Source organism: Sceloporus undulatus, chromosome 4, assembly GCF_019175285.1.
Source record: "Sceloporus undulatus isolate JIND9_A2432 ecotype Alabama chromosome 4, SceUnd_v1.1, whole genome shotgun sequence".
NCBI lineage: Eukaryota > Metazoa > Chordata > Lepidosauria > Squamata > Phrynosomatidae > Sceloporus > Sceloporus undulatus.
This window is the reverse complement of record NC_056525.1, coordinates 57,953,306-57,966,199: the sequence shown is the minus strand read 5'-3', so window position 1 is coordinate 57,966,199 and position 12,894 is coordinate 57,953,306. Positions and strand designations below refer to the sequence as shown.

Here is a 12,894-nt window from a genome sequence, read left to right as displayed (position 1 = left end):
CAGTTCTAAATAGGTTCACCTGTTGTAACCCTTAACTGAAGAGAGTGGGTCAGTACTGCTTAGGACGAAGACAGCATTGCAGTTCTAAACCAGAAATGAGCAAATTTTAGGCATGCTTGCTTTTTAAACAAAAACTTCACAATTCACCAACCAATCTGTCAAGAGATTCAGATGGGAAAAATGCAGTGTGCCTTTTGAGTACATTCTGAGCATGAGAATTTCTTTCCATAACTGAACTGAGCTCACAGTTATTTCATAAAAAGCCCACTTCTAACTACCATAAGCTTTCCTAACTGAAGTAGAAAAATAATTTTGTTGTTGTTGTTAAACAGCAACATATCAGAAAAATAGGTAATGTATAACTCTGAACAATGGGCAGCAAAAACAAGTGAAAGAGTAAAGTGGTTTTCAGGGAGACAAGACACACAGCACACATCCTAGACTGATTTCTGATGCTGACTGAGAGCTGCCATTATCCTTGCATTAGATCAGTACAGTGAGCCCTTGTTATCCATTGGGGTTTGGTTCCAGGACCTCCCATGAATACCAAAATCCATGGATGCTGAAGTCTCATTAAATACAGTGGAATAGTCAACTGGTGTTTCTTATATAAAATGGCAAAATCAAGGTTTGCTTATTGGAATTTATATTTTTCTAGAATATTTTCAAGCCATGGATGCTTGAATCCATGGATTAAAAAATCTGTGGATATGGAGAGCCAACTGTACATACATAAATGTATTTAATAAATAAATAAATAAATGCATCTTAAAAATTAGCTTGATGGGAATGAGATGAGCAATTCAAAGACCTAAATCCAATTATTACAGTATCCTCAAACACCCATTGATCAATGGGCCTCTTCTAGTTGAGTGTAACTACTAGATTCAGGCCAAGAGCCTAAATCATGTGGTCCTCCAGATGTTGTTGCACTATACCTCTCAGCATACTTAGCACTGATTATGCTAACTAGAGCTGTTTGGATCTGCACTCCAACACCAAGAGACTTGTACAATTCCACTTTGCAGCAGGCCAAGTTACCCAACTATGCTGATATAAAACAGCCATGCAAGCTCCTTAGTCTTACCCAATTCTATATAGAGCCCCCAGCTGATCCCAGAAAGGAGAGCAAGAGTGATGAGGTCACCAAGGCTGGCAGCAATAGGTGTAGCCACATTGTCAGGGTTGATGCCCATCTTTCGGGAGCCAATTATTACACCAATCATGATCATACCTAGAGACCAAAGAAAAGAAGATTTGGTGATAAAACAAAGATATCACAAGCAAGATTACTTCCCCCCACCCCGACATATTTGTCTCTTACCCAGCACAAGGGAGGCTATAAAGGCTGTTGCCACACTGCTGGCACAAAGAAGCACTGCATGGCTCATGATGAAGTGTCCATCTGGAATCCAGCCAAATACCACCGCAGCAATAGAGGCCAGAAAACCAACCACTGTTGCTTGAACCTAGAAGATAGAGTCAGCTATTAGCTGAAGAAAAAGAGCTACAGTTTCTATTTTCAATTACTCCATTCCATCCAGGAAACTACTTTCATTTACCAGTGGCCACAAATGGTATAGGGGAATGTGTGTTCCTGCAGATGCTGATGGACTGCAACTTCCATCAGCCCTAGTTAGCATTGCCAATGGTGAGTGAAAGTGCAGGTGGGAGCTGTGCTCCAAAACATCTGAAGGGCTACATGTTCCTCACTTCTTCACTACAGATTCATCAGGCACCCCACCCAATACTGTCTCTCTCCTGGTGCTGGGGCTAACAGCTCCTCTTTTGGTGTTTGCCAAGACCCCACAACAAGGTGGCTTTTTTCCTGTGTCAGACGAAAGAAACACCTTAGTAGAATTTTCTTCCAGACTGTTGCAGGAAAGTCCAGCAGCAGACTTCTCGTCATTCTTAGTGTTGGTAATCATGTGGCTGATGCATCTCAAAACAGCTGAGTAGCAGACAGCTAGGACTTTGGTCTCCTCACCCTCCTGCTCCAAGACACCATAATCTTTTCTAGAATTCACCTGTATTAAAGCCATGTTCCCTATTATCATCTTCCAGAGTTCTTTGGGAGTGTCCATTTGTCCAATGTTAGCCTACAAGTAAAACAGAAAAAGAATATAGTTCAGTATTAAGGCCAATGAACAATTGGTCCCTGAGCATCTTTTTAGATGTGTTCACACTTGTATGCAGCACACTTTTACTGCACAGTTGGTAAATAGCTAACCATAAGTCTAGTTGTAGGACTTTTAGACATGTGTCTCCCTGATCATGCCTTACTTTGTATGCCTTGGAACTAAAATCTGGTTCAGTAGAGATAAAAAGTGTGGTTCAAATACAGTTTCTCTGTAGATAGCTCAATCAGATCTGCAGAGACCATAATACTAGAAACCTCTGTTGTGCACAGAGTATCCCCACTACTCTTTAAGAGCAGAAGGACTTAGTGGCCCATCTTACAATGGGATATATGGAGATATGTACTATAGGTACTTAAAGCCGCTTCACAGCTCGAAGCAAAAATATCAGAGAACTTAACAAGTGCACTCCATTCAAGAGAATGATAATTAATAATAATTTTAATTTGTTTTATTTATATACCACTATTCCAAAGATCATAGCGGTGAACAGCAAGTAAGCTAATTAGCAAGTAAGCTAATTTGCCCCCAACAGTCTGGGTACTCATTTTAGCGACCTCGGAAGGATGCAAGCCTGAGTCAAGCTTGGGCCCTTTTGCTGGTCTTGAACTTGCAACCTTGTGGTTTTGAGTGAATGGCTACAGTACAGGCATTTAACCACTGCGCTATCTCAGAACTATGACCCTTCATTTCTGGCTCAAATGGTTGGTCTTATTGATTTGGCAGCTTGTGAAAGTGAATCAATCCCTGATAAAGGCAAGAGGTCAAAATGACACCAGTGCAAAGAAAGGATAAACAGAATGTGCCAGGGAAGACCCACTGAGTTTAGCAAGATTTTTCAACTTGAGGGGAATAGGATCAGTTGAAAAAGTCAACTCCAGTTACACAAAACATATAACGATGTTGCTTCCACAGCAAAAGACTTGTTTTGCTGTTTTGCTTCCTAAATGAGATCCCATTCAAGGACAGCTTGTCACTGTTTTAGATGAAGTTATTGATGGCAGTATGACAAAAGGCAAACAAAAGACATGGATTTAACCTTTGGCCAAGTGGTATAAATAAAGGGCCAGAAACTGTCATAAACTGCAAGAAAACTTATGGTGATCCCCCACTCCACTCCCACTTCTGAAGCTTGACACAGTACAATAATGGCTTTTCCAGATATTGTGTACACCATTAGTTTTCTTCATCACAAGGCTTATCTCAAAACAGTGAGAGATTTTCAAGAAACACAGGTCAATGCCATTAGATGCCATTAGCAGAGCGTACCTAGACACAGTTACAGAACCATAGATAGTGTCACATACATATTGATTTAACAACCTGCGCTAACAGTTCTGGTTATTCATTTTAAGCAATCTTTAATGTATTTTTGTCTCTGGGACTAAACTTTTATTTTTCTTAACACTATTTTTGGAGCATCATTAAGGGTTGAATCTGCCAAAAGCAGTTTGCATCATAAAATAATACAATGAAGAATACAATAACTGTATTGTATCTTTCCTAATTTGGCACATCCAATCATTAGTTTCAACAAGAGTAAAACTACTGAATCAATTAAACTTACCAAACATAGGCACCAAGTTCCCACTGATTCAATGGATCTAATTTAGTTGGAAGAAATGGGATTTAAACCCTGATGTTTCTCACCTATATATGTTACTACTTAAAGCCAGGTTTACAATTATATCATATGTTGTCCTACAAACTGGAGAAACAATTTAGTATTTTAGAAAAGCCTAATGTGTTTTAATAGTAGAAAGATACAACTGTCAGACATCAAAGGAACAATTTCTGAGAAAGAATAAAATTACCCTGACTAGAACCTCATTATTATTCCAGAATAAGACACTACCCCAACCTAAATGGCCAAAACAGAGGAATTCTCCTATTATTTTGAAGGGGAAAGATTTGAATGAATGGTTCACAAGATATTCTTTGTCAAAAATGTACATTTAGCATGTTTGCACAGCCATACCGATAACTATCTTGCTCATACTATACAGTTGCCCCTTCGTTTGCACGGACTCCGTTTGCACAACCCTCACTTACTCATGAGGAGAAAATGGAGGGGATTAAAATGGGGTGCGTGCCCCCATTCAATGGGGACCTATGGGGCTTGAAAATGTGCAAAATTCTGTTTTCGCTGGGGGTAGGGGTCTGGAATGGATCCCCCGCGTAAATGGAGGGCTGACTGTACACTTGTCTGTGTATTGTTGGAACTGGGCCTTGGCCTTGTTTTCCCTGCAAGCTTCATTTCAATAACTCATGAAGAACGAAAACAAGTTCTCAGCAAATAGCATAAGCAGCCTGAAATCTGGAAAGTTCCACATGGAAGAATGGGGCAGTAGTCATTCTCTTCTGCATGCAGTGCCAGAAATTAGTTCTGTTCAATTTGGCTCAGGGGTTCCTAGTTTGCTTGCAATTAGGTTAAGGATCAACGTAATGTGGCTGTACTCAAAAGCAATTTTTTAATCTGCTGTACAGGAGAGGAAAAAAACCTTCTCTTGCTTAAATGGCAAAAGGAACTATTTTGGGAGTCCTAATGCGCAGTTAATGAGAAACTGTACTAAGCTTCCTTCCCACACAGCAAGCATAATGACCAAGCCCCCCAGAAAAGTAGTTTAAGAAGCTACTCCTGGATTCTTTCCACCACAGGTGGGCAACTCCCTGGTTGCTTTTTCCTAAGAAAGAAAAGAAGGAGTCCATGTGATTCCCACACATGTGTCCTCAAACTGCAGACAACAGGGTAGTGAAGCTAATCTCTTATAAACAGCCAACAAAATACTGAAACCTGGCATATGGGCACAGCTTGTTTCTCTCTACTTCAAACTTTGTTGTAGAACCTAGTTTTTGGGGGGGGAGGGGGACATATTTGCATTGTACCTCACTTGGATGATACTGATAAGAAAATGGTTTTCAGAGCATGAGCCAGACCACTCTACACAGGCAGCAACTTCTCTCTTAAGATGCCAGTTTGTATGCAAGCATCAATGCAGGGGGAAAAGAGAACTTAGAAAAGTTATTGGACTACAGCTTCCCAGCCAGTGAGGTCACTATCCTGCCAGGTGTTGCTATTCTAGAATTTCTAGCATAGCCAATCGTGAGGAATGCTGGGAGTCCAAAAACATCTGGAGAAGTACATGATTCACAGATCTGGGACACAGTGGCATCAATAAGGGGGTTGTGGACCACACTGGGTGACACAAATGTAGTAATTTCAATTTTCTACTTCTTTACCTTTTTCTCATCTGTTTTAAGAAATCACCTTGTTCTTGAGTAAAGGCCATGTTTCCAAAACTATTACTAACTGCACAAAATGTTTCCATCTGTGCCATCAAATCATCTGTACACTCATGGCGACCAAGAATTTTACAGGGTTTTAGGCAAGGAATCCTCAAAGGTGGCTTTGCTAGTTTCTTTGGTCTGAAATATAGCTTACAACACCTGCTATTCATTGACAGTCTTGTAGCATTAAATGCCCTTAAAGTACCAGATTATGTCTGACCATAGCTTCCATGATCAAACAGGATCTTGTACTTTTAAGGTATTTTGGCTACAAATTAGAATAATGCCTGGAGAAATGGGGAAAAGAACAGAACAACCTGGCATTGTCACAAGTAACTAACTAATCTCTTAAAATCCTTTACACTAAAAGCACCAGTTACTCCCATTAGGTGGTCTATGGCATTCCACTCAACAATGCTTAAAACATGAATATAATGATAATTGCATCACTGCAATTTTTGTACTAATCAGAAATTAGATGAATTATCTACAGATAATAGGAAAAATCCAACCTTCAAGTTTCTTTCTACATGGAACTGTCTCCCCCTTGTGGAAATTGTCAGCACCAAAACCATGAGGCACCCTTAATTCTTCCATAGGCATTTTTGTTGTTGTAGTTAACTGCCTTCAAGTTGATTTCGACCCATGGTGACCCTGTGGATGAGACATCTCCAAGAACCCCTGTCCTCTATTGCTCTGCTAAGTTCCTCCAAACTCATACCCATGACCTCCTTAATAGAGTCCACCCACCTAGCATGCGGCCTTCCTCTCTTTCTGGTTCCCTTCACCTTTACTAGTATTATTTCCCCCCAGTAAGCCATGATTTCTCATCATGTGTCCAAAGTAGGAGAGCTTCAGTTTGATAATCTTGGCCTCTAGGGGTATTTTGGGCTTGATCTGTTCAAGGACCCATTTATTTGTCTTTTTGGCTGTCTACAGGATCATCAGCACTCTTCTCCAGCACCACATCTCAAATGAATTGATTTTCTTCCTATCTTCTCTCTTAACTGTCCAGCTCTCACATCCATACATGGTAATATGGAATGTTCTTTAAGTCTTCCTCCTGTCAGTCTGTAGGTTCTTTTTCCATTCCTTTCCTTATTGTCTGATGAACCATTTGTGCTTGTCCTAGTTTAGTCTTCTCTACCAATTTTTTTCTTTAAAAGTGAGATTCAGAAGAGTAGCCATGAGTATGAACAACATTCAGAGTCTCCTTATTAATATCAAAAGTACTGAACAACTCAAGTTAACAAAACATGAAAGTAGTCTTACCCTTAATTGTGAAATCACAATAATCTTTGGAGGAGGCCTTGCAGATGGCACTGTGGCCTACAGAGTCTCCTCTGGTAGCAACAGGGAAATGGGATTTCTCAGTAGTGTTTTTTCTAATGAGCCCTTTCTTAACCATTACTGGAATCTACTCTGTATGTAATCTGTTACCCTTTTAATCCAGTGCTGATAGTGACATGAAACCCCAAACTTTCAGAGAAAGATCTGTCCTGGCCAATACTACCTTGACAGAGATGCCAGAGGTTAAACCTTGGTCTTGTCCATATTCTAACTATTAAGTCTCTTAAAATCTTTTACAGTAAAGTCACCAGATACTCCCATTAGGTGGTCTATGACATGCCACTCGACTATGGTTAAAACATACATAAAATGACAAAATATTTGTTGGGGAATGCAATTTTTGTGCTAATCATAAATTAGATGAATTATCTACAAATAATAGGAAAAATACACAGAATGGCAAGAACATCTCAGAAGACATCTGTGTATCCCAGATATTATTTTTGTCAGTGGCAAGAAAAACTGTGAAGAAGCAAGTGTACTGTGAGGAGGAAAACATCTTCCATCATACCTTCAGGGTCTGACAACATTTGGCAATAAAGGAAAACTCAACTCAACTAACAGTTTTCAAATAAATCATCATGTCAGTTAAGCTGGTAGCATGTGCTTTTGTAGACTTGAGCCTACTTCCTTAGATCCAGAAGTAGGCTCAAGTCTATGAAAAGGAACGTTGGGTACTTACCGTGACACGTTCATTTCCTGCAGAGAAGGGTCCTGGCATCCTGTAATCTGGGTTTAGCTCCTCCTATTTGCTCCTGTAGGCAGGGACAATAAACAAAAGACCGGCCCCTATATAGGGAGGAGCTAGCCCCCCTGAGCCTCAGTCAATAACAAGCCAAGCGACTAGTAAGGTAATCAAGGAACTGAACTTCAGTAACCTCAGCTAAGGGTTAACTAGAACACCTTAGAAAAAACTAGTCCAAGAACAAACAAGAACTCAGAATACCAATCCAGCAACAACAAGAAGAACAAGGCAGGTCCACCAAGAGCCAGGCAGGGTCGGAGGCCGCAGGCAGCACCCGGGTGGGCAGGATGCCATTGTTAAGGAAAAAGCAACATGGGATATACAGTCAAGGAAATAAAACATGTATGTGAGAGTCAGGGTGACTCAGCAGAAGCCAATTGGGAACCACACAGGTGTAAATGGTAATACAATTAACAAGTCCTGAATGCCAAGGACAAGAAATGTAAAGTGGATAATTGGACACACCTGACAATTGTTAAGTGGTCAAGGCTGAGATGCTGAAATCATTAATTGTAGGATGAACCAAGAGAACCAATGAGAATGATGTACATGCCTACTGGGTGGAAACAGACAACAGTGGGTGGTACCATGCATTGACTATAATAATGACTATGCATCCCAATGTATTTTGTGGGTTGTAGTAGAGTGGGTAGTAGAGTGAGGAGTTGAGTATTGTTGGATAGTTTTGGAGCTGTATATAGTAGAATAAAGTAGATCTTTTATTTAAGACTACTGAGTTGTCTGGTGTCTTGGGTGAAGCTACAAGAACCAGCTGGATCCTGAAGAAGGGTGAAGACTTCTGTGGAAGCAAGAGTGAGAAGGCTTGGAGAGAATTGTCAGGGTCTTCAGCCTGTTCTCTGTAACTCTTGCTAAGCTATAACCACTGGCCAAAACTGGTCAGCGCGGTGCACAACCAGGTGGTGAGTTCAAGCCAGAGGTGAAGAGCTACAACTCCCATCATCCCCGACAGCCAGGACCCTTCTCTGCAGGAAATGAACGTGTCACGGTAAGTACCCAACGTTCCTTTTCCCAGCAGAGAGGGTCCTGTCCTCCTGTAATCTGGGATTTACAAAAGCCCTCTTGAACTGGGAGGGAGGTGCTGCTAGGAGACTGTGGCCCCCGACCCAATCTGTTGCAGGATCCTCCTTTCAAATGACGCCTCTGCGGACTGAGACACGTCCAGTTTGTAATGTCTTATGAAGGTCGAAGGCGACTTCCATGTGGCCACCCTGCAAATATCTGACAGGGAGGCACTAGTGGTCAAGGCCGCAGGGGTAGATGCACTCCTGGTTGAGTGCACCATCAACCCCTCGGGTGGAGTGAGGTCAAGAGTTCAGTAGCTCTTTTGAATTCAAGACCTGATTCACTTACTCAGAGTCGAGACTGGTACCTTGCACCCCAAAGAGCCCAGGCGAAAGGAAAGGAACATCTCAGATGACCTAAGGTTGAAGTCCTCTTGATGTAGATTTTGAGGGCTCTGCACACATCCAATGTGGGCCAGGTCTTTTCCAAGTCCTTCTTAGGATCGGGGCAGAATGAAGGCAGGAGAATGTCCTGTGACACCTGAAAGGCTGAGTTGACCCTAGGCACGAAGGTACGACGAAGGCACACTGAGACAGGCCTAAAAATACACAAATGTCTTTATGTACCGACAGGGCCCCAGCTCTGACACCCATCTGGCGGAGGGAATGGCCGTGAGGAAGATGACCTTGAGGGAGAGGTGTTTGAGGAAGGCCTCCCAAAGGGACTTGATCGGACCAACCGTCAGAGCCTTTAAGTCCGTGTTCACATCCCAAGATGGAAAACGATGTCTGGTGGGCAGGCCCTGTTGGAAAACTCCCCTCAACAGCCTCTTAATGTGAGGATGGCTGCCATTCTAGCTGCTCTCGTATGGAGCAGAAACGACGTGATGGCAGACACCTGCCTTATAACCATGTAGGTCAAGTCCCTTCTTAATGTCATCTTGGATGGACTATAGCAGGTCAGTCACTGAAAACCTGAAGCAGTTGATGAGAACTTGCCCAAGCAGTGGATTATGTGATCAATCAGAATAGAATCTGATCTAATCTGGACCTATGGCAGCTTCCAGCCTACCACTGATCACCTTGTCAACTGTTTATAGCAATGAAGGTGATATTAAGGTGATTTCATTTGTAGTAATTAAGAATTACCATTCTGAAAGAGGAATGTTAATGTCTGACTTCCAATTAAAATTTCAAAACAATGTGCAGTTCTTTACTGGAACATCTGTGAACCTGTGTAAAATAAGACTAATCCCATGGTTAGGCACAGAAGACATTGGATTAAACTTTATCTCGCAGACATTGGTGAGTCCATGCAGAAGCATAGATGCACTCTGTGTTAACAGGGCATGTGGTCAGAATTAAGTCTGATTTCATCTGAGGATGAACTAGTCTAGAGGCTTCAAAAATCACCCCAACTCCATGTAGCAGACTATCATCAACCTGTATGAAGGCTGAGGGGTCTCTCGGCTAAATGAACTGCTGATTAAGGAGACATGAAATGGGAACAGGGGGCTTGGCAAGGATAGCCCTCTGGTATCTAATTTTGAGGAGAGAGTTTTCTCCACAAAAGGGATCTGTCAAAGGAACACAAACCTAAATTTAAAATAGTATAGTGGGCCCTCAATATGTACTGGAGTTGGATTTAGGACTTTGCATGGATACCAAATCCATGGAAGCTCAAGGCACATAAAATATAATCACATAGTAAAATGGAGTCTCCTATATAAATAGTAAAATCATAGTTTGCTGTGTCGTATTTTTGTTTGTTTTTTGGAATATATATATATATATATATACACACACACACATACATACATACACACACACACACACACACACACATACATACATATTTACAAGCTGTGGGCATATAGGTGGCTGGTGTAAGTCTCTATATGGAGCTGTATGGTATATTAAATCTGAGCATTTTTGCTAGCAGAAAACAAGGCATAGGCACTAGGAAATCCGTTTTTCCAGCCCCAAAGGTAGTAAACCAATGGTGTTGTTTGGACCAGACCATGCCATGAAAACCCAATCAGGGATAAGACACTCACCCACACAGCAGCTAACCTTATGACCATAAAACCATAGAATCATGGAGTTGGATGAGACCACAAGGACCATCAAGTCCAACCCCTTGCCATGCAGGAAATCACAATCAAAGCATGCCCAACAATATGCAAAGGAATTTGTAGCTTCCTGAGACCACTAAAAGAAAAAGATTGGCAGCCTGACCCTTCATGGCCTTGAGCCCAATTCATCATATGCAAGATAGACCTTGTTACAATAGGCCTATCCAGGGCAGGGAGCAGTAGAATGGCAAGCCCATCAGCAGGCATTCTTATTTAAAATGTAACTATCTAGACAAGGTAAGAGGCAATTGTGGTGTTTGTGGCAGAGTCCTCAGGGCTCTTCAGGATGTCTGAATAGGATTTGAAGCAACCTCTTAGCAGAAAAAACTGACTATATTGTTTTAAAACACTCATGGAGGAAGGGGGGGGGGTTTCTCCCCCCATGGAGTCTGTTTGTCTGTTTGTTTTTGATAAAGAGTTTTTCTTAACCCCCTGTATTAGTGAGAACCATCTCATGGAAGAAACTGTGTTGTTTTTTGTTTCTTTAGTTTCTTCTCTTTAACAGACATCTCTCCAAGAAAGAAGGGAAGGCAAGGGGAGCCACATCTTTTGAGGCTAGCTGACTGAGGTGCACTGTTTTATAACAGGAACATAATCCTTTTGCCACTAAAATGGAGTTTGGTTGGTCACCTTAATCCAATATATCTCTCACCTCATATGAGATGTTTTTACCAAAGATCCTCAATGCATGTAAGCATTAGAGGTTTGCTGAGTGACCAGAGACCTTCTCCTTGCTTGAGTCACCCTGTTTATAAGCATTTAAATGAATCTGTTTACAGGCATCTTCTCTGGCCTGGAAAAAGGAGAGGGGGGTGAGCAGAAACAGCACAACTCAAACTTCATGTGCTAACAGTAATAAAATGAACACCAGAAAGGTTAACCAGTATCTCTTGTAAATCTGAGCCCCCAGCCCTGTTGCTGTGGGGGCTCTCCCCTCCATGCTTTGCCCCATCAAGGGAGGCTGCCTGGGCAGTAGCTTCTTCCAGGCACTGAGGAAACTGCTCCTGGGTTAGCAGTGACTGAAGACCATTGCTAATCATGGGTAGATAGCTGCATATGGCCTGTAGTGTAGCCCTGATACTCACAGGGCACTTTGTTTTATTTATGTTTAAAACAGCCCCAACTTCAAGCTGGGGTTTACAGCTTAGCCCTTTTACTTTCAGGCAGGCTTTATAGTAACCTGGCTGCATTATAGAAGCTAGCTTGGTCCTCAACTCCCTCCCACTTGCATAGGTAGCTGGGAAGGGCAGAGGGACTGCTGTGGGACATGGCTCTACATTTACCTGAGGTAAGTCTGTGCCCTGAGAAAGGATAATCTCTGATGGAAAGGAGAGGCCAAGCACTCAAGCTGCTCTCTCAAGAGTGCCACGCTTTGGGGCAGCCAAACAATTGGGGGTGAAGGGAACTCTCCACCCATGATATCCACAAATGGTTTACCCCTTTTTGTTGTTGTAATTTTTGGGGAGGGAACACAGGAGGATTTGTATCCATGTGGTCTCTCCAAGAATCCTTGGGTTGGAAGAGATCCCAAGGGCCATCCAGTCCAACCCCATTCTGCCATGCAGGAATTCTCAATCAAAGCATACCCGATAGATGGCCCTCCAGCCTCTGTTTAGAAGTGGGTGGCAGAGGCCATGCTCTCTCTGGGGAGGACATGAAGCCACTTCGTGCTTTGTTGTGGGATGCTCTGTGGCAGCCAAAAAAGACCATTTTAGAGTTGGAAGCTTCAGCTCCTGCTGGGCCAATTCTAGCTTCCTTTACAGCCATGTGTCTGTGCAACACAGAGGAGGAATCCTCTGCCTCCTTACACACCATCTCATTATAAGAATTCAAAAGGAATGTGCAGGAGCCCTGGCAACACCACCATGTGTTTCCCAGACTGCAAAAGGATCCCCCACACCTGTTAGGGTCCTGGGTGCCATTGGGGCCAGAGATGGGAAGGAAGGGGGAGACCAAGGGTTAATGCCCCCATCTGCCCTCCTGGCAGAGTCCCAAACCTTATGCTAGGCATAGTGCCTGCAATGGCCATGGCAGAGGCCTCATGGCAATGCCTGCCCTGAGCGAGGGCATTAGATCTGGCAAAGGTTCTTTGGTGGCTAGAGAGAGAGGGCCCCTGGTACTCACCGTTCTCCTGTGACTTCTGGATGGCTTGCCTCTCTGACCTTGGCCATTTCAGGCTGTGCAGAGGTGATGCAGAGAAATCCTTGCCATGGCTT

General features: G+C 42.6%; 1 protein-coding gene across 3 annotated transcripts in view; it reads right to left on the bottom strand.

Annotated features, from left to right (window-relative positions):
• SLC41A1 (solute carrier family 41 member 1) overlaps positions 1 to 12,894 on the bottom strand; it is a 54,988-nt gene that overhangs the window by 13,883 nt on the left and 28,211 nt on the right. For all 3 annotated transcript variants that reach the window (XM_042462373.1, XM_042462375.1, XM_042462374.1), the window contains 3 exons: positions 2,028 to 2,099; positions 1,325 to 1,469; positions 1,088 to 1,234 (listed from right to left, as the gene is read on the bottom strand). In XM_042462373.1, the coding sequence (XP_042318307.1) occupies positions 1,088 to 1,234; positions 1,325 to 1,469; positions 2,028 to 2,099 (364 nt within the window). The remainder of the gene's footprint in view (positions 1 to 1,087; positions 1,235 to 1,324; positions 1,470 to 2,027; positions 2,100 to 12,894) is intronic.